This window comes from Balaenoptera borealis, assembly GCF_965194805.1.
Source record: "Balaenoptera borealis genome assembly, chromosome: 3".
Classification (NCBI taxonomy): Eukaryota; Metazoa; Chordata; class Mammalia; order Artiodactyla; family Balaenopteridae; genus Balaenoptera; species Balaenoptera borealis.
The window spans coordinates 48,500,491-48,520,727 of record NC_138866.1 but is presented as its reverse complement, the minus strand read 5'-3'; the positions used below and the strand labels follow the sequence as shown (position 1 = coordinate 48,520,727).

The 20,237-nt window shown below is 41.9% G+C and overlaps 1 protein-coding gene and 1 long non-coding RNA gene across 2 annotated transcripts in view; one reads left to right on the top strand and one right to left on the bottom strand.

The window, feature by feature from the left end:
* TMX1 (thioredoxin related transmembrane protein 1) overlaps positions 1–15,467 on the top strand; it is a 110,114-nt gene extending 94,647 nt beyond the window's left edge. Inside the window, exon 9 of the mRNA XM_082384866.1 lies at positions 15,452–15,467. Coding sequence (XP_082240992.1) covers position 15,452 — 1 coding nt within the window. The 3' untranslated portion in view covers positions 15,453–15,467. The remainder of the gene's footprint in view (positions 1–15,451) is intronic.
* LOC309625419 overlaps positions 1–20,237 on the bottom strand; it is a 606,027-nt gene that overhangs the window by 43,533 nt on the left and 542,257 nt on the right. The gene's annotated exons all lie outside the window — the stretch shown is intronic.

Sequence of the window (20,237 nt, the reverse complement as noted above, 5' to 3'; positions counted from 1 at the left end):
ATCTGCTTCTTGAATTGTTTCCTTGGGTGTACTTCCAGAGATGGATAAAATCCAATCTACCATCCCTTATTCCAGTGCTGGTCCATACTGAATTAACAGGGAACCCTTATTCATTCAGATATTGCTATTATTTTTTAATTTGTGAAGGAAATTTGAAGGAAAGAATGCTCTGGTTCATTGTGTTAAATGTTTGATAAGTAAATTAAGCGTTGAGTAAGAGTTTTAGTGAACAGTAACACACACACCCCCCCCGCCCCCGCTTGCTCTGACACACTGCTGAGTTTCCCACCCTGGGCCAATCATAAGATCTGCCGATTCTGTACCTGTGTCTGGGCTGCTGAAGAAAAATCACTAACCACAGAGATTAGTGCCATTACTCATTTATTTTATGTAATCTAATCTCATTCAGGTCTCACGTTGCCTGGTCGTTTTTCTTCATGCCCCTGGTTGGCTCTCTCTCCGATTCTCCACAGTGCTCAGTTCAATTTTTTTCTACCCTCTTCTATTTCATTCTACCCTCTTGAGGACTCTCTTCTTGGCTTGTAGACAGCCATCATCTCCCTGTCCTCACATGGTGGAGAGAGAGAGAGAGCAAGCTCCTGGTATCTCTCCATATAAGGGCACTAATTTCACCATGAGAGCCCCTCCCTCATGACCTCGACTAAACCTAATTACCTCCCAAGGGCTCCATCCCAAATACAATAACATTGGGGATATGGGCTTCAACATATGAATTTTGTAGAGGACACAATTCAGTCCATAGCACTGACTATCCCTTAATTGATTCTATTTCCCAAGAGTCTATCCTTGGTTCTCCCCTATTCTCATGCTATATGTTCTCATGACTTCAGAAAATCTAATGCTGGTTCTCAACTCTGTACCACCATGTTTTTGCTACGTTTTAAGTTATTTATATATCTATATCAATATCTATATCCATGTATATGTAGATATTTTTCCCCCCACCTAGGAGTTGGTTTACCTTTTCCTTCAAGGTTTTACATGGTTTCATAGTTACAGTTAATGGCTAATGATAAAAATGTTCACTGAACACCTATTATTGGGAATTTAGATTGTTTCTGATTTGGGGGTATTATAAACAATACTATAACATATTTTCAAACATATATTTTTTTCTCTCATGTTATTTTTCCATAGGGTAAATTCTCAAGAGTCAAAGACTTTCAAAAAGTCAAAGAGATTAAATATTTTTATAGTGTTTGATATATATGTCCCTCATTTGAATCACATGGCCTGAAGGAGATATTCATACATTTTTAAAGACCATTCACCTACACATCCATCTTTTAAGAAAAATGGCCTCCCAACTTTTTGCTATTGTTATAATCATTAACCAGTTCTTGTTCTCTTAGAGCGTGGAGCCTCGTATTAACTGGCTACCACCTACTGGGCCAGATTCAGAAACTGAAAGCCATGTTATATGGGCTTTGTGTGAGGGAACCAATCACCTTTGGGAGATTGGGAGAGATTGTACCCATTAAGTCCCTCCATACCATGCAGTGCTAAATGGCCCAATCAAATCCCTATTGTAAAGAGTATTTATAAATATGAGATGATCAAAGAGAACGTTGAAGGTTGTTGCTTTGTCTAGAGTAATAGTAAGCAAATGGCACTAATTATTAATGAAGCTGCACATTACAGTTAGTCCTGAGTATCTAGGCTGCTGGTGGATAATGCACCCCCCTCCATTTTGCTGAACCTTCCCATGTTTCTCTGCAATAAACTTTTTTGTTTGTTAATAATTGGTGCACAGATCCTCCTTATAACCCTGAAGGACTTGACTAGAAAAGCCAGTACACTACCACTTTACAGAAGGGACGTGCCCCTTGACAATCTCACCAGTGGTAATGTCTGTGGGTCACCTGGGTCACAACAACTTATCCACTCTGGAGGTTGTCATGAAAACATTTTCTGGGGGGTTCAGTTCAATAATTGTAAAATGGTAGCTTAGGGTTGATTTATTTGATTACTAGTTTGAAAATCTCAGTGTTTAAATGGTCCTTAGTTATTGTAAATCAAGTTCACTAATAAAGAATCTGGCCTATGGAAAGTTAATCATTAGCTTTCTGTTCTAAACAATATTCTTCATTTGCTGGGAATTCATCTAATATTGATCTCAAATTGTTTAGTATGAAATCACAGAATGACCGTAGACACAAAAGTCCTCAGACTTATAGAATTTGAGGCTCCACATTGTCTACTTGAATCTCTCATTTGATTTCTGTTGTGGCTGGTTGTTTGAGCTGTGGCCAACTGGAATGCTTTCATGTTCCTGTGTAGTACTAACCCCTATGCAGAAGATAGCAGTCATCGGTTAAATAAATCAGTTAAGAAGAGAACACTGGAACCTGTAGTAGGCACAAGTTTAAGGTGAGCCCCAATGAGTCACATCCTTGTATAATTCCCTCCCCTTGAATGCTGTGAATTGCTTTTAGCAAATCGGATATGGCAAAGGTGATGGGATAGTCACTCCCATGGTTATGTTATTGTTATACAAGAGTCCATCGTAGCAGACTGGAGAAAGAGAGTCTCCTCTGGCCTTGAAGAAGGAAGCTACCACATGGCAATGAACTGCAGGCAGCCTTAAAGGCTCAGAGTGGCCCCCAGCTGAGAGCCGGCGGAAAAACAGGGACCTCAGTCTTACAGCTGCAAGGAACCAAATTCTGCCAAAAACCATGTGAATAACCATACCACCCCAAACTCCAGAAAGGCACACAACTAGGCTGACACCTGAATTGCAGCCTTGAGAGACCCTGAGCCGAGGACCCAGTTTAGCCATGCCTCGTCTCCTGACCTACAGCAACTGAGATGATAAATGGGAGTTATTTTAAGCCACTAAGTTGGTAGTAATTTGTTACTCAGCAACAGAAAATTAATAGTCTCCTTCTCAGGGTAGTATGTAAGAGGGTGGGTTTAAATCTCAGCTCTTCTATTCATTAGCTATTCAGCCTTAGCAAATTATTTAACCTCTCTGAGCCTCTGAATTTAACTATAAAAATAGTACCTATTTCAGGGTGTTGAGGATTGAATGAAATAATGCATGTAAGTCACTTGGGATGGTACCCGACACATAGTAAGTTCTTAACAAATGTTTTTTCTTGCCAGCAGAAGCTGGATATTTTTAGTTTCATAATGCTGAACATTTTCATTATTTCTTTCCTCCATGTACTCCATGTTTTGAATATTTTTGTCCATTATATTAATTTAGTTTACTAAGTAATAATTCACCTTCCCATCTATTTCTAATTAATCAGCTACACAGAACTTATGATCAGCTTGAGATATTCTAGATAGAATAATTATAATTAATGTAATTTGGCTAAAAGCAAAGACATCTGTTGTTATAGTTAATGTAATTTCCATTAGCTTTTGAAATATTAAGAATGAGTGGTTGAACCGTGTTAAACCACTAGATTGGAACCAAAATGAAGTTGATTGATGGTAGATAGACATTGGATGACTTTCTGAAGTTAAGCAAGGTAAGCATGCTTTCCCTTTATAAGCTACCATATTTGCTCAGGTATTGTTGGGTGGGTGAAATTGGTGGAAAGGAAACTTTAAGTCCAAGTGAAAGGAGAAAGTGCCAAGAAAGGAAAAGAAAGACCTTAGATACAATATTAAAATTATTTAGGTACTTAATGCCTTGAAATTAATTTAAAAATTGTGAAAAATTTAGGAATTGTGCAGTGTCAATATTAGAGTTATGGTAAAGTGAATAAATACATTCTATTGGTGTTCTGTATTTTTATTTAAATGTTCTCATTTTACAATTTATTTTGTGTACAGCACTCATATTTGAGGTATGATTGCTACTCTTTCACTAGTGATTTATTTCCTTTTTGAATATTATCTTAAAAACTACATTTCATTGTATTATTAGTATCAAGGCCTAATACATTCAGTTTTTTAGCTGAACACTACACTTTCCAAGTTGATTACAGACTTAATAGGCATTTGTATTTAATAGAAGTTTCTTCTTTAAGCTTTAAGTTAAACTTAAGTTTAGTTTTTTTTTTTTCTTTAAGTTTCTGTAAGCTTCTTTTACACAAGCCTAGCTAGAATTCTGTTAAACAGAAATAGCTATGTTATAAGGAATTGTTTCATCTAGTCCAAAAATATATTAATTTTTTTAATGCAGAAAAAAAAGCTTAAGAAGTACATATGAAAAGTCAAGTTTAAATACATAGAATTTTCCAGTTTATACTCTGTATATACTTGGAAAAACACCAGTTCAGCAATACAACACACATATAACACATGCAGCAGACACAATATACACAGCACCCACTGTGCACACACACAAAACACACAGATGGCAACCCACATTAGCATATTAAAGGCTCTGAGAAGTCTTGCACGAGAAAACTACTGAACTGTGTTTAATCATGTTTTCCTGAAATTAATCTCAGAATCCTTTCTCCCTCTCCCCACAAGTAACCCTGACTCCTGATGACTTAGTGCTCCCTGGCACGCACTTTGGGAATGATTGCTCCAGGAGATTTTCCTCCAAGGAGTTAACTATTATATAGGATGCCATGAGATGCCCCCAAATTTATGGGTGGAAGATACACACCACCATTGACATAACCAACAAATGAGAAACAGCACCTCCAAACTATGTAGAGAACGTTGAGGATTGTGGCAGGTACTGAAAACTGTGTTATTTCCTTCTAGAGTTCAGGTTCTTTCTTTCATGTACAGATAAAGCCAGGTTTGGCAGTCACTGTACTGCCGTTTTCCACTCACATAGGTAGAGAGGTCCTGTTGGGCATCAAAGATGGTCATCTTCCTGCAAACTGGGTCAGTAACCCAAAGACGGGAGTCTCCCTCACTGGTCCTATCAGCAGACTTTGAGCTGACAGCATGATTTGGAGCACTATGCTTTCTGCATTCCTGACCCAGACGGCCAAAGGCAACTCCTTATCAGTTCATACCCCACTCTGTTTATTTCAAGGAGAATCAGAGAGGAATATATTTCAACATTTCAGGAACGCACAGTAGGGCATCGGAAGAGTGCTTACTCTGAAAAGTAAAAAGGTTTTGTCTTCATAAGGAAACTTGGACATTTGCTGTCAGGATGCCAGACCACAATTCTGTATAAGCTCTCCTTAAGGTTTAACTGACAATTGCCCAGTTTAATTGACAGGGACATTTTATTGCTGAAGTGAGAATAAAAGGTCCGCAGTGTCTAATGAGTTAATATTTACATTTTGAATAAAACTATGATTTGCACAGAGTGGCTTCTACTTTATTTAAAAAGTCAAATATTTTGGCAACTCCTAGATAAGCCTTTTATTAGTAAATTACCTATTTATTAAGGTACAGAGCAATGAAAGAACTTGCTAAAAAAATACGTATATTGATTCAGTTCACTCAGCATTTGAATGCATGCAAAGTATTTTGCTGTGCACTTTGCCTATCTATGTGCTCCATAGCAGGAAGTAAATACAGGATACCTCATTCTTCCAAGATAATTTCTACACATTGAGGGTCTTATTTGATGGGTATTTGCAGACTGAATACACACAAGAGTCAACCTGTCTTTCTTCTCAAACATGTAGAACTACTAACGAGGCTGGAAAATGGCAAATAGTACTAATGTAGGACAGTTTCATAGGAATTTTAAAATGTGAAAGGACAACATCTATTCAGAAATTAGTTTATGATAAAATGAAAAGATTTCTCTGTCACTAATGCTGAACTGACATTTTCACCAGCTTCTTCTAGCCTTTTTAGTGTAGTGTTTTGAATTGAAACATCAGAGCCAGTACTTCGAAAAACACACATGGTTGAAGAAGCTGCATTGCTGATAGGGTATTTCTGCCCTATCAAAAGTGCAGAGACAAGAGCTTCCTTAACCCTTTGACTTGAGATCATTTCTAGAGACTTAGGTCATTTCCAGAGTCTCAGGTCTAGGTGCTGGGATTCAGAGGGCTGCCTCTTAATTGTCAGAGGGTGGGTTGCAATGGTTAATTTTATGTGTCAACTTGGCTAGGCCACAATACCTAGATATTTGATCAAATATTAATCTAGGCATTTCTGTGAAGGTTTTTTTTAGATGAGATTAACATTTAAATCAGTAGCTTTGACTAAAGCAGATTGCCTTCCATAATGTGGGTTGGTCTTGTCCAATCAGTTGAAGACCTTAGTTGAAAAAGACTGATCTCTCCAGAAGAGGGGAGAATCCTGCAACAAAATCTGCTCTCCCTGGGTCTCTAGCTTGCCAGCCTGTCCTGCAGATTTTGGACTTGCCAGCATCCATAATCATGTGAGTCAATTCCTTAAAATAAATCTCTCTCTATATATACACGTTCTATTGGTTCTGTTTCTTTGGAGAACGTTGACTAAAACATGGCTGGAACCTTTAATCTGCCTCATGGTCAAACTCATGAGTGGCTTCATCAAATCAATGAGGGATGTCAAGGGAGACTTTGGGCAATCTGTCTTGGTCCCCCGATTTGGCTTTGTTTTTTCCTGGATTTCTGCCTCTGGATACCTCCCTGAAAACCCTGGGACTCTCCTTCAGACTGGCCCCTTATATACCAGCTGACTCTGCCCTTTGAGTAACAAACTAGTCTCCCTTATACTACCTGCATCTGAGCCCCTTGACATTTTTCTCTCCAGCTTAAATTACATGTGGCATGCTCCTAACTTTGTACAACTGAAGAATCTATATGGAATTTAAACAGTAATCAAATCTGAGTTCTAATGTCATACAAGGTTAATCAATTCATAGTTTAGGGATCAAACAGCATTTTCTTGTACTTGTCCTGTTCTGTCAAAATGCCATTTTATACATTTTTTGTGTATTTCTGTTCATCGATTTCCACTAGACCCTTTACTGGAGGAGCGGACTATAAAACGCCTAACTCATGGTGTCATTTGTGTGAATACAATATTATATGTAGATGACCTAACTCTGAATGGTGGTCATACAATTATTATAGTTATAATGCTCATGTTTACTGAGTACTTATTATGTGCCAGGCACATAGTACCTTTGTTTATAGGTACTAAGCCCTTTAATCCTCACAACAGCCCTAACTGAGGTAAGTGCTGTTATTAGCCCCGTTTTGCAGATGAGGAAACTGAACTTCATGAAATGGAACTATAAACAGCCAAAGGTCCTGTGATTGTTCCACTGAACTTGTTGGGAGGCATTCCTGATGGCCTTGGAGATTTCCTCTTCTGCTTTCATCCACAAGTGCACACAGCATAGCTATCCTCTAAGCCTGCCTGTGAGGACACTACCCTGAGTAGCAGGGCAGATGGCTCTTTGCTTCCTACCAGAGAGCAGAGCTCTCCCGGCTGATTCTCTCTTCCAAAGTTGCTGTGGTTTCCATTCTAGTGTCTGATTTGTCATGATTCCCATTTTTTCTACCCTGCCCCCAAGTGACCCTTATTTTGCTGAGTTGCTGTATCCTGTCCCTTCTCCAGCGAGTCTCAGTAAATCTCCCTGTGGGTTCAGCATGCTGGAGGCTGCAGCTCCAGCAGAGAGCCTGCGCTTCACCTCAGCTTCTTGGTCTGACCTGTCCTGCAAGACTGCAGGCTCTGGAGAGTTGAGGTTTCCTGTCCATACAAAGAATACACTGCTTCCCATGAAAAGATGCTCAACATCGCAAATTATTAGAGAAATGCAAATCAAAACCACAATGAAGTATCACCTCGCACAGGTCAGAATGGCCATCATCAAAAAGTCTACAAATAACAAATGCTGGAGAGGGTGTGAAGAAAAGGGAACCCTCCTACACTGTTGGAGGGAATGTAAGTTGATACAACCACTATGGAGGTCCCTTAAAAAACTAAAAATAGAGCTAACATATGATCTAGCAATCCCACTCCTGGGCATATATCCAGAAAAGACGAAAACTCTAATTTGAAAAGATACATGCACCCCAATGTTCATAACAGCACTATTTACAATAGCCAAGACATGGAAACAACCCAAGCGCCCATTAACAGACGATTGGCTTAAGAAGATGTAGTATACATACACAATGGAATATTACTAAGTCATAAAAAAGAATGAAATATTGCCATTTGCAGTAACATGGATGGACCTAGAGATATTATACTTAATGAAGTAAGTCAGACAGAGGAAGACAAATATTATATGATATCACTTATATGTGGAATCTAAAAAAATAATACAAATGAATCTATATACAAAACAGAAACAGACTCAAAGACCTAGAAAAAAATTTATGGTTACCAAAGGGGAAAGGGATGGGAGAGGGATAAATTAGGAGTATGGGATTAACAGATACAAACTACTATACACAAAATAGAGAAGCAACAAGGATTTACTGTACAGCACATGGAATTATATTCACTATCTTCTAATAACCTATAATGGAAAAAAATCTGAAAAAAATATAAGTGAATCACTTTGCTGTATACCAGAAACAAACATGTTGTAAATCAACTATACATCAATTAAAAAATAAATAAAAATAAAACCAATGAAAACAAACAAAAACACACTGCCTCCTCTTTCTGACTTGTGCATAAGATTATTTAGAATCTCTTTTCACATACCTTGTTCTGTAACCAAATTTGACACTGCTCATTTTATTTAAATATTGCTTCACTGAACCTATTACAATTATTCTCAGTGATTCTGGTTAGATTCTGGTTTGAGAAAACAACCTTCTCTTGCTGTAATACACTGAAGAAATCTTCCTGAAGCTAAATGAGCCCTTTCTGTGCTTCTCTCCCTGAGGCAGACTGCCATTGCCCGTTTAACATATTCCTTCCTTTGAGCTGAGGCATGCTTCTTCTCTGTGTCCTTAATCTTCTTATACTCCAGGAGCCCATGGCATGATAGCTGTGAGGCAGCTTAGAAAACATTACCCTCCGGAGAAGAGTAGCCGCTACTACCCAATGCATTAATTCCTGTTAGGATTGCTAAATTTGAGTCCTGCCAGCTCTGGGCAGACAGGGTTCTCACTGTCAGGAGGCAGAAATAGGAAACAGCTGATGGAGTTTGACACCTGAGAACAGGGCCGTAGAGTCAGAAACAGAGGCAGTGGCTCCTGATGGTGGGTGATGTGAGAACCAAGAAAATAAAGGTCAAGTTGGAACCGGAAGAGAGAGTGGGAAGCCAGAAGTTGAGGCGGCAGGGACAGTAGAAGCTGACGATAGGTTGGATTTGAGTACTACATCCAGGCTGAGAAGACAGCGTGTTGAAACCCAGAGACATTTATGCTGGTGCTTCCTCAGAGAGCAAGGGCTTTTCTGAGGTGACAGGAAGACCCCCATTCTCTGGGGATTAAAGAGTCTGATTGTGCTGCAGCCAGGACATGGGAGCTCTTCATACCATCAGTGATGTTCCTGATAGCACATTTATGTTCTTTTGTATAGAAGGAATTTGGATGTTCCTGGAGCATTGAATTGAACTGATGAGAGAGAGAGAGAGAGAGAGAGAGAGAGAGAGAGAGAGAGAGAGAGAGGAGGCTGTAACCTCTCTCTGAAATGCATATTTAAAAATTTAGCCATTTGTTTATCTGATTGTCTCCAGTCATAACATTCCATTTAGGAAAGGAAGGGGATCTGTTTTCTGAGTCAGAAATTTTAGTTTAACCATCTCATTTGTTATTCCTCTCACAGCAGAGGAAAGCAAAGTAAGTTGTAAAAATGGAATAATTATATTTCCTATTCTTGGGCGGCACATTTGTTCTTTCTTAACAGCATTAGAACAAATTCAGTGAAAACTCCTCGTATGAGTGCAAAAGTTAGCAACTGTTTATAAAATAAAGACTAGAATTCTGCATAGTGGGGAAGAGGCTGTACCCATCCACAGATCAGAGAGATACAAACCTAGAGAAAATGATTTTTGAAACTTCTTTAAAGATATTCCTCCAACTTAACCCATAATTATAGCATTCCCCACTTATTTTGCTGGTGCTTCATCATTCTGTCCCCTCTAGAGAAGAATCATCTCTTTGATAAAATAACTCTCATTTACCTCCAGTGTTGCTGGGATTCCCACGCATAAACCTGCGTAATTAGGGGCCCACAGGACATCTACATTCCTTCCCTGTTTGTCTCTCAAAAACTCATTCATTTTCAGTTTCCCTGAAACATCACACATGTTCTTGCCTTCCCTTCATTCTGCTCAGGCCCCAGTGCCCCGCCTCAGGGCAGCACACTTTCTAGAACTTTCCTGAGACATGGCACCTCCGTCAAAATGCCTGTGGCCTGAGTTCTGGTAAACAATGAAAGGCATGTGAGGACTTGTGGGCATAAGAAGAGTTTTGCCTTTGTGCTTTTTGTCAGTGGGAAGCCAAGGAGGCTGGCTCCATTTCAACCTCCAGACTTTCTTTTTATGAAGATAATGATGATCCCAGAGTCATATTATTGGCCTCCCTGCAGGCACTGAGAGGCAGCCAGCCTCATGCGCTCATGTTCCTTTGCCTTTCATTTGAAAATGACATGTCGGGGCACACAGACTTGGTCAAGAAATTTTAAGAGAAGAATTTCCAAATTTAATTAAATACTATTTAATAATAGTATCGTTAGCTCATTTGCACAGTGTATTGCAACACGCAAAGGCCTTTCACATGTATTATGCCATGTCATACTTGACACCTTGGACCTGTCTTCAAGACCACACAACTGTTACAGCAAATGTTTCCCTCTGTTTCCATTGGGAAGTGTGACAGAAACTGAATATCTGCCCTTGACTCTTTTGCACTTGCCATCCTATTCTCATGCTTTTCAGTATAGACTAAATCCTTCCTTAATCTAGTGCCCCTTGTACTTCTCCTTTCATAGCCTAGCATTTAAGCTAAAATTAGAATTCAGGGCCATATTCTTGTTAATATCCCTTATAAGAAGGTGTGTTTCTGTTGTGTTAGCAACCTGTGTAGCTCATTCTTAGTCCGGACTTGCAACTAGCAAACTCACAGAATGAAAGCAAAGCACAGGTGGGCTGGCCTACAGACCATTCTTTCCTCTTCTTTTCTGCAACAGCTTGCATCTCAAACAGTCCCTCAAGAGGATTATTTGATGAAATTTTGGCATATGGAAAATATAAATAGACTTTGTAAAATGGTATGGATGAGCAGAGATTTTTTGGAACTAATATATGAGAGAGAAAATGAACAACATTGAGATGGGAGTTGGATCCATAAACTCAAACTGAAGAACTGCTTTCTTTCTCCACAAAGACTTCAAAATACTAAATGGGCTTTGTGCCAATAGGTCCTCAGTGGGCTATACTACTGGGAGTTTAGGAAGCAAAATGAAGGACAAAATGTTCAACAAAAAAACCTTTTTATTGACTATAACATACATACAAAAAAGTATGTTGTGTATGTGCATTGTGTATGTGTGTGTGTGCATATTTCCTAGCTCTGCTCATGGAAAAGGTTTAGAAGCAATGATCAAACCAGTAGCAATAAGCATGCTTGAAACTGAGCAGGACCCTGTAGGGCCCTCCTGGGTACAAAAGTCTTTCCCTGCCTCCCATTTCATGTTTTTCGGAAAAAGGCTTTGGCCTCCTAGACCTTACCTGAGTTCTAAAGGACAGATTCAAACAGTTACTAATTAGGGAAGGGAGGGAATGCAGAAACAAAGGAGGAGCAGGCAAGAAACAAAAGTGCAGATGAAGCAGGGTCCTGGTTCCTCCTCGAAGGATATACATAACAATATATCTCTGAGTTCTTCTACAGGAACTAAGATCCCCACTCAGGTGGAGGATGGTAACTTCAGGCTGAGCACAAGATTCCTGGAGCACTGCCCTGTTACCTCACCACCAACCAATCAGAGAAACGTCATGAACCCTGCAGCCCTCTCTCAAAATTTTGCCTATAAAAACTCTTCCCTGAAAACAATCAGGGAGTTCAGGCTTTTTGAGCATGAGCTGCCCATTCTCCTTGCTTGGCCCTTCAATAAAACTTTTCTCCTTGCTTGGCCCTTCAATAAAACTTTTTCTGTTCCAACTCTGACGGTTCAGTTTGTTTGTCTTCACTGTGCTTTGGGCACATGAACTTGGATTCTATGACATCCTTAGTGCCCAGATTGTAGTCTTGAAATGCCATTTCCCACTAAAGGAATCTAGACAAATTCTAGGTTTGGGGTGGAAAATGTAGGATATGCACCTGGAACATCTTGTCATAATAGTTAGTGAGGAAGCTATCAAACACCACCAGGGCTATGTCAGAAACACCCTGGAGCCAACTTGAAAAGGCTTCTATTGGCCAAAGGGTGACAATTTAAGCTTTAAAAAGGATAATAATTATAATTACTTGAAGCCCATCAAATAAGTTGAAATCCATGACTTCATAGTGATATTTTAAAAAATTGATCTCCTTCAGAGGATGGTAGGGAACCAATTATTTTTGTGAACATTGGTAGATGAAGGAAAAGAATCATTTATTCTGTTTTTCCTATATGAATGGTATCATGGGGTAACCAAATAGTAGATGAGGGAAAATGTTTATTTATAAAAGTGTTCCGATGGATGGATTAATAGGTAGAAAAGAAATGATAGAAGTAGAATATCACCCTTTTGCAACACCCTTTGGATGAATAGGTCTTGGCATCAAGCACCAACAGCTGCTATCATTGCAAAAAGAGAGACAAGCAGACATACCACATGGCTCTTGGTGAAAGAACAAATTAGCACCTAGAGTCTTGCCAAGAGATCAAACCTGAGGTTGACCAAGCCTCTGGATTCACCTGCCCATTTGCAGAAAACATAAAAGACAGAGGAGCATGGTGAACTGCCCCGAGAGTGTGCAATCAGTAAAGTGCCGATGGTGGGAGTTCTACAGGTCAGATACCCAGAGAAGTTGTAAGAAAAAAGAAAGGGATGGAGGAGAGAACCTGTAGAATATAATAGACTTAAAAGACATGTCAAATTTACAAATGGGTAATGCTGTACTGTAGTATACCAGGATGCATACGTAGGCGATAAAACTACAAAGAAACTCAAGTATGATATGATTAGCTTAAAAGAGTAGTGGTTAACCTTGTGAGGAGGAAGACACATTGACCAGGATGGGACACGTGGAGGGGCTTTGGGGGTGGCTTGGAAAGTTCTGTTTCTTGACCTGGATGGTGGTTGCTAAGGTGTTCACCTCGTACCAATTCATTAAACTATACATTCACTTTGTGTTGTTTTCTGAATCAGTTTTATTTTATAATGGAAAGGTTGAAAGAAGAAAATAGAGTAGCAGTTTTTAAATTTACATTTCATGAATGCCATAAAAAACATTGACAGTCAAGAGCAGTTTGTGTCAAGAAGCAGTATGATGGAATGATAGAGAGAATGGGCGTGGGAGCCACCCCAATAGGGTCCGAATCCCAGCTTGACCACTTAGAAGATGGGTAACCCAGAGCAAGTTACTCAGCCTCTTTGTGTCTCAGTTTTCTCATCTGTAAAATGGATGTCATTATAGTTTGTAAATCATGAGGTTTAAGTGAGATGATACATGTGAATGTTTAGAATATTGCCAGGCACAGAGTAAGAGCTGAGTACGTTAGCTATACTATTTCTTTCTATTTCTTAAAACTTTCCCTTCTTTCCTCTTAGTTTTCCTCACATACTGCAGCACTATCTCTTTCTTAAAAATCCCTGGTGGCATGGTGGTGGGGACATTGTCCCCTAGCCCTAGTCTGTGCCACTTTGTCCTTCTATCCTCTGCTCCCCATTCTGTATTTAAAGACCCCCAAGGAGGAACCTAGCAAGGCAGGGAGGGAAAGATCCCACCTGGGCAGAGTCAGAATCTGTTTAATGGTGAGAGAGGAGGGAAAGAGACTTTTCTTATTTGCCCCTGGCTCCTCAGTGTCAGTATATGACACCACGTAGGCATGTAATAGACATTTGTTGAAAGGATGAGTGAAAGACCTTGCAGAACATGATTTAAAAAGCGCTGTTCAAGTATTTTTTTTTTCACAATGAGTCTGAAGTGGTCCATGGCTTTACTTCTGCCTCCCTCCTGCCTTGCTTCTTCCCTGCTGCCCCATTTTGGTATTCACGGCTTTGTATGAGTCTGTTAGTCTAAATGTATCTCTTGGCAAAATGTGTATATTGCACTCATTCCCCCTTTAGAAAAGCACACATTGACCCTAGCCCTATACCTGCTGGTCATCTTGCTGCTGCCCCTCGGAGCGCCTTCCTGCCCAGCAGACCTCTTCATCCTGTCCCCTCTCCCTCTGATGTCCTTCCTGTCATTGTTCCCATACTTGGCACCTTCCCATCCTATGGGTACAGTGTAGACAAGTTCATTATGGCAAAGCCTTTCTTGGCTAGCCTCTTACGGGTCTAGGTCTCTGTCCCCTGCCTGTTGAATCTTCCTGTTTTCCTTCAAAGCACTTACCATGTGTTCTATTTGTTGAATACATGGAGGAGCAAATGGCCATTACGACAAATGACTAGATCCAGGTACAAGAATGGAGGTGGGAATGTGATTTGACCCTCACATTGTCTCTGCCATAACTTTCGTGAAGGTACTAGGACCGTTGAGCTGACTAGTTTCTGGTCCTCAGTGAGTGCTTGGTAAAAACTTTGTGAATGAATGGATAAAGTGGATGATAGGTGTAGCCTCAGGCTTGGAGTTGGGCAGGTGGTTCTACAAGGTGAAGGATCAGAGTCTCATGAGGAGGTAGAGCAAGGAGATGGGGAATCCAGGGCAGAGGTGTTCACAACCTTAAGGAAACGTGCAATTTTACTATAGGGAGGGGGACCACCCCATAACTTTGTCAGAGATGGACCGGGAGGCAGGGCTTAGGAACTGGGGCTGAGGCCAATGCCAAGGACTAGGGCCTGGGGTTGGTGAGCAGGAATGCTGGACCTAATGCTGCAGCAGGAATGCTGCCCCAGGGGGCAGTCCTTGAGACCTGACTCTGGCAGGCATTTCTGAGATTCCTGAGAGTGACTGATGACTAGATTCCATCAGGGGTGTCAGCATGGCCTGCCCCTGTCAGGGTGCTGTAGGACTTGGGGTGGCCTGTATTTGCAGACAGAGTAGAGCTTAGAAAGGCTTGACTTTGAACTTTGTTTTTGTCACTTCATGACTGTGTGACCTTGGGCGAGTTCTTAACTTCTCTGAGACTTGACTTCATTGTCTATAAAATGAAGATCAAAATACCTACCTTCTGTGGCTGTTTTGAAGATGAAATGGGATAACGTGAAACACCTTGTCCAGTATTGCTCACACCTAGCTATGGAGAGTTTTAACAAGGCACACACACGTGGGCCTGGCTGTTGGAGACTATGACTTAGGAACTCTGGGGTGGGTTCCAAGCGTCTATGGTTTTAGAAAGTTTACAGATGATCACAAAACTCAGGCTGACTTGAGCAGCATTGGATTGCCATAGTAAGGCAATGAGAAATGGTAGCTTCTTTACGCACCTCCTCCTTCACTGCCATCACCTCCAATTCTTTCCTATCCTTTTCTCCTTTTTTTTCCTTTGGTATTAGGTGTGGGCATAAGTGGACTCAGTCATGGGGTGCGTGCGGAAGCAGAGGCATGAAAAACAAGTAAAGGCCGACAGTGTTCCTGTTGGACATTAATTCTAGCAAATGCTGGATGAAAGCTACAAGACTGAGGTCCTGCTGCTAATTAGTCAGCTTTAAGTGTCTGGAACAGCGAAGATGAAGGTGTGAAAAATGGTACTTTCAGTACTTCGTCTGAAGGAAGTAAGTCTTATACATGCTTTTCCAGTTTTTCTAGATTTTAAAAAATGACTTTCTGCTAGAGAGCTTTTGTCAAACAAAGCACACCCATTTTAAAATAAAGGTTGTAGAGTGGTTTAATTTACTTGTTCAATGAAAATTTACCGAGTGCCTACTGGGCACGTGACACTGGGCTAAGAATCATGGAGGTATGATTTCATTCAATAAATATTTAATGAGCATGGCTCTAGGGTGTTGGGATGTATCAGTGAAAAAAGTAAAAACCAGATAAAAATCCCTACCCTCTTGGAGCTAACATTATGAGAGGGAGAGAGAGGCAATAAAAAAGTAAACATAGTAAGTAAATTATAAAATGTTAGAATGTAATAAAATGTTAAAGAGTATTTTATATAAGATAGTTAAGGAGATTCATTGAGCAAGTACTTGAAGAAGGAGCAGAAGTTTTACTATGTGGGTATCTGGAGTAAGAACATTTGAAGCAGAAGGAACAGCCAGTGCAAAGGCCCTGAGGCCCGCAGAGGATGTCTGAGGAAGAACAAAGGGGCCAGGGTGGTCTCAGTGAAGTGAGAGAGGTTAGGTAAAGGGCGATGAGGTCAAAGAGAAAATGGCCAGATTACGACAGGTCTTGTCGGGCATTTAGGACTTTGGCATTTATACTGAGTGAGATAGAATGCCACTGGGGGGTCAGGAGCAGAGGGGGCTTGGACTTGTATTAAAACAGGATCACTCTGGCTGCAGCATTGAGAAGAGATTGTAGGAGGGCAGGGCTACAAAAGAGGAGACAGTAAGGAGGCTTCCAGAGGCTTGGACTAAGATGGTGGCAATGGAAATGGTGAGAAGTGGACATATTTTGGAGAAAAATTCAGCAGGATTTCCTGTCAGGTTGAAGTGGGTGTAAGAGAAAGAGTGGAACTACTGACTCTACAGTTTTTTGTTTTGGGTTGGTTTAGTTTTTTTGTTTGTTTCTTTGGTTTTGCCTGAGCAACCAACTGAAAGGATGGAGTTGCTTTCAAGATGGGGGATAGTGGGTAAAGATATCTGGGGAAGGAATACTAAAGTTTGCTTTTGGTCATTGGAGTCTGACTCTCAAGTGGAGATGTCCGGGAGGCACTGATTGACTAAGAGTCTAGATTTAGGAGAAGCACCTGGGATGAAAGGCACATGTGGGCGCCATCAGGGTAGAGATGGTGTGTAAGGCCAGGGACTGCATGAGATCACCGGGTAGTGCAGATGGAGAGCAGGACAAGGGCAAGGCCTAAGCCCCAGGCTCCCCAAGAGGTCTGGAGGAACCCGCAAAGGAGTCTGATGAGGAACGTCCGGTGAAGTGAAAGGGAAATCAGGAGAGTGTGGTGCCCTGGAAGCCGCGGGAAGCAAGCATGGAGGGAAGAGGGTGAGAGGATCTGCGCCAACCTTGCCGGAGGGTCAGGTTAGAGGAGGGCTGAGAAGTGACTGGTGGGTTCAGTAAGGGGGAGGCTCTTGTCACTCTGACAAGAGCAGAGTCTGTGGTGTAGAGGCTGAAAGCCAGTGTGGATGGGTTTAAGAGACAAGGGGAGGGGAGGAATTGGAGACAGAGTAGAGGGATTGGAAGTAGCCAGTAGGGGAATTGGGGGCAAAAGAAGTTTCTCAGATTGTTTTCGTTTTTTAAATGGGAGTGACTATAGCAGTTTTGTGTGACAATGAGAATAACTGAATAAGAAGAGGAGGGATTCTTGGTGCTGGAGAGAGAGGAGTTGGTGGACCCATGTTCTTGAATAGGTGCGAATGGATGGATCTAGAGCATGGGGGTGGGGGGGCGTGGCATTAGGTGGACGACTATAGTCTGGGCGGGGGAGAAGGCAGGGACACACAGGTCCTGATGCCAGAGGGTGGGTAGCGGGGCGAGTCTGTGGATTTCTTTTCCGCTGGCTTCAACTTTCTCAGTGAAATAGGAAGCAAGGCCATCATCTGAAAGTGAGGATGGTGGAGAAGCTATCAGAGGCCCGAGGAGAGTGGATAAGGTATTATTACGTGGTTGTCCAGGAGAGTGGAAAACAGACACGGTTGCCTGGCGGCGGCAAGAGCTCACTGATGTTCCTCATCACGAAGTTGAAGTGGGATCACTGAGTGTGGCTGTGAGTTCTCCCCCAGCTGTGTTTAGCTGTTTAGGTGCAGGCAGTTTGCTGGATTTAACCAGGGTTGAGGTTTTGCCAAGTGAAAAAGCTAGAGGGGCCAGGGAGTCATTATGATGACTGACCAGGTGATTTCAGTGGGCAAAAAAGGGAAGAGGGTGAAGGACGGCAAAAGGTGGCGGGATCAATGGATCAGGGCTCCCAGTGGCTGAAGACTTGTTGTAGTTGGGGCATGAGGTGAAGTGAACTGGAGAGCTAGGAGATGAGGGGTCAGACACCGGGATGGATGAAAAATGAGAATGTGGATGGTGTGGTCATTGTTCACCACCACACCTGACTGGACTACACTTTTTATTCCTCCTTAGAGTTAGATATGGCCAGTGACTAGTTCTGGCGAATGAAATGTGAGTGGAAAGGACGTACCCTGTTTCTAGGCCTGGCCCGTAAGAAATCCTCTCCTGCTATCCCATATCCTCCCTCTCTTCTGTCTGCCAGCTGGATGCAGAGAATCCAGCAAAAGAACTGTTAGACCTGGGAAAAGGCGGCACCTCAAGTCAGAAGGATCCTGGGTCCCTGCATCACCATGTGGAAGGCTCTCCACCCAACCCCAATACGTTGATGTGCCACGAGGCAGGAATAAGCTCAGGCTGTGCTTATTTTGTTAGATTTTGTGATATTTATAAAGCATCGATCCCACCCTGGCTAAATCAGAGATGCTGAAATTATTGTTCTGGGAGGGTTTGTTCATCGGAGTGAGTAGCCGAGGGGAGATGTCAAACACAATTGTCAGAGGAGAAGCGTTCAAGTGACTAAGAGGACAGGTTGGATGTTCCATCTATGTGTGTGCTGAAATCACCAAGAGAAGGGAGAGAAACAGTGCGGGAGAGAGTGACAGTGAGCCAGGAGCTAAAGTAATAAAATGACCAGAAGGGTCATAGCAACCGGGAGAGGTAGAGAGTGATAGAAGGTGACAGCCTGAGAGAAAGGCTGAGGGTTTTAGCAAGGAAGGAGGGAGAGTGGTATGGAGGCAGTGTTGCGGGGCAAGGAGGACACCCACTCTGCCTCCAGGCCCAGAGATGTCAGAAGAAGGAGGGGAAACATCACCGCTGCCTGCGAGGGGAGCAGTGCCCTCAGGAGGGGCTCCAGCTGGAAGGAACATTCAGAGAAGAGACTGAGGGTATAATAGATGTTGCTGAAGAAGGATTGTGAATCCAGAGGGCGCCCTGCACACTGCGGTGGGGGGGGGGGTCTTGCGGTTTGAGAATCTTGTGATTGGAAGGTGGATACCATATGAGGGATGTGAGGAGCCTGATGGGAAGTAAAGAATGAGAGAAGTGGGGCGACCTGGGAGCCTGGGCTTCTCGTGGCCAGTGATACAGACAAGGATAGCAACCATGGTACAATTAGTCCTGGGGGACCCAAGGCAGATAGTGGTGGCTCCCTGGGATTCAGTTTTGAGTCCTGTCGGCGGATGCAAGTATGTCTGGCGAAATATGGAATTAGTCCCACTCAAAGTCTGTTCTCCAGCTCACAGGCTCCTTCCTCAGCCCTGAGGATGGGAAGAAAGTAGGTCCAGGGGAGTTAGGTCTAATAGATGTGATGAAGATACCACCCCACTTGCAGGACCCTCACATTTATAGAAATAGGTGCCCATGTAATGATGCTTCAGTGGACAAACCAGAGCAGAAAGTTTGTCCATTGAAGCATCATTGAAAAGTTTGCTCTGTGCATATTCAGAAAACAGAGTCAGCGTGCTGTTGACTTTCCTGTGTGTGACTGGGCAGCTATGCACGAGCCCCACCCGCCCAGGTGAGTCATAGCTAATTCCCTCAGCCCTGTTGCTCACTTGGACACTTGAAAGAAATGCAGGACTTGGCCGTCCCCCAGACCAACTGAATCAGCATCTGCATTTGAACAAGATGCCCAGGTGATTCGTAGGCACAGTCAAGTCTAGAATCACTGTGAACGCATTTCTTGTTGTTAGCAGGGACAAAGCAGATGCTTCCAAGAAGAAAAGGCAAGTGTCAGAAGCAGCCCCAGGAAAGATTACATGTTACTCATCAACCTTAAAATCCCAAATTCAGTGCTTTTTTTTCTAGCCCTGGCAGTGGGTTGGATTCATGTGAACTTCATTAAAAAATAAAACAAACAACTTCTAACTTGCATGACTCGAAAAACATTTCATTGTTTCTTTAGGGAGAAATAGATCAGAACAGACAAAGTTGATTATACAGAATAAGGAAAAAAACAACTCTGAACTTTTAACCTGCCCGCGTTGTGCAGAATCTTAGAATCACAGAATTCTAGAATGTAGAGCAGTACTTCTCCATGTTGGCTGTATATTAGCATCACCTTGGAAGCTTTCAAAAAGCAAAAACTAAACAAACAAAAAACCCCAATGCTGAGCCCCAACCGCAGTTATTCTGATTTAACTGTTGGGGGTGAGAGCCTGGAGTCTGGTA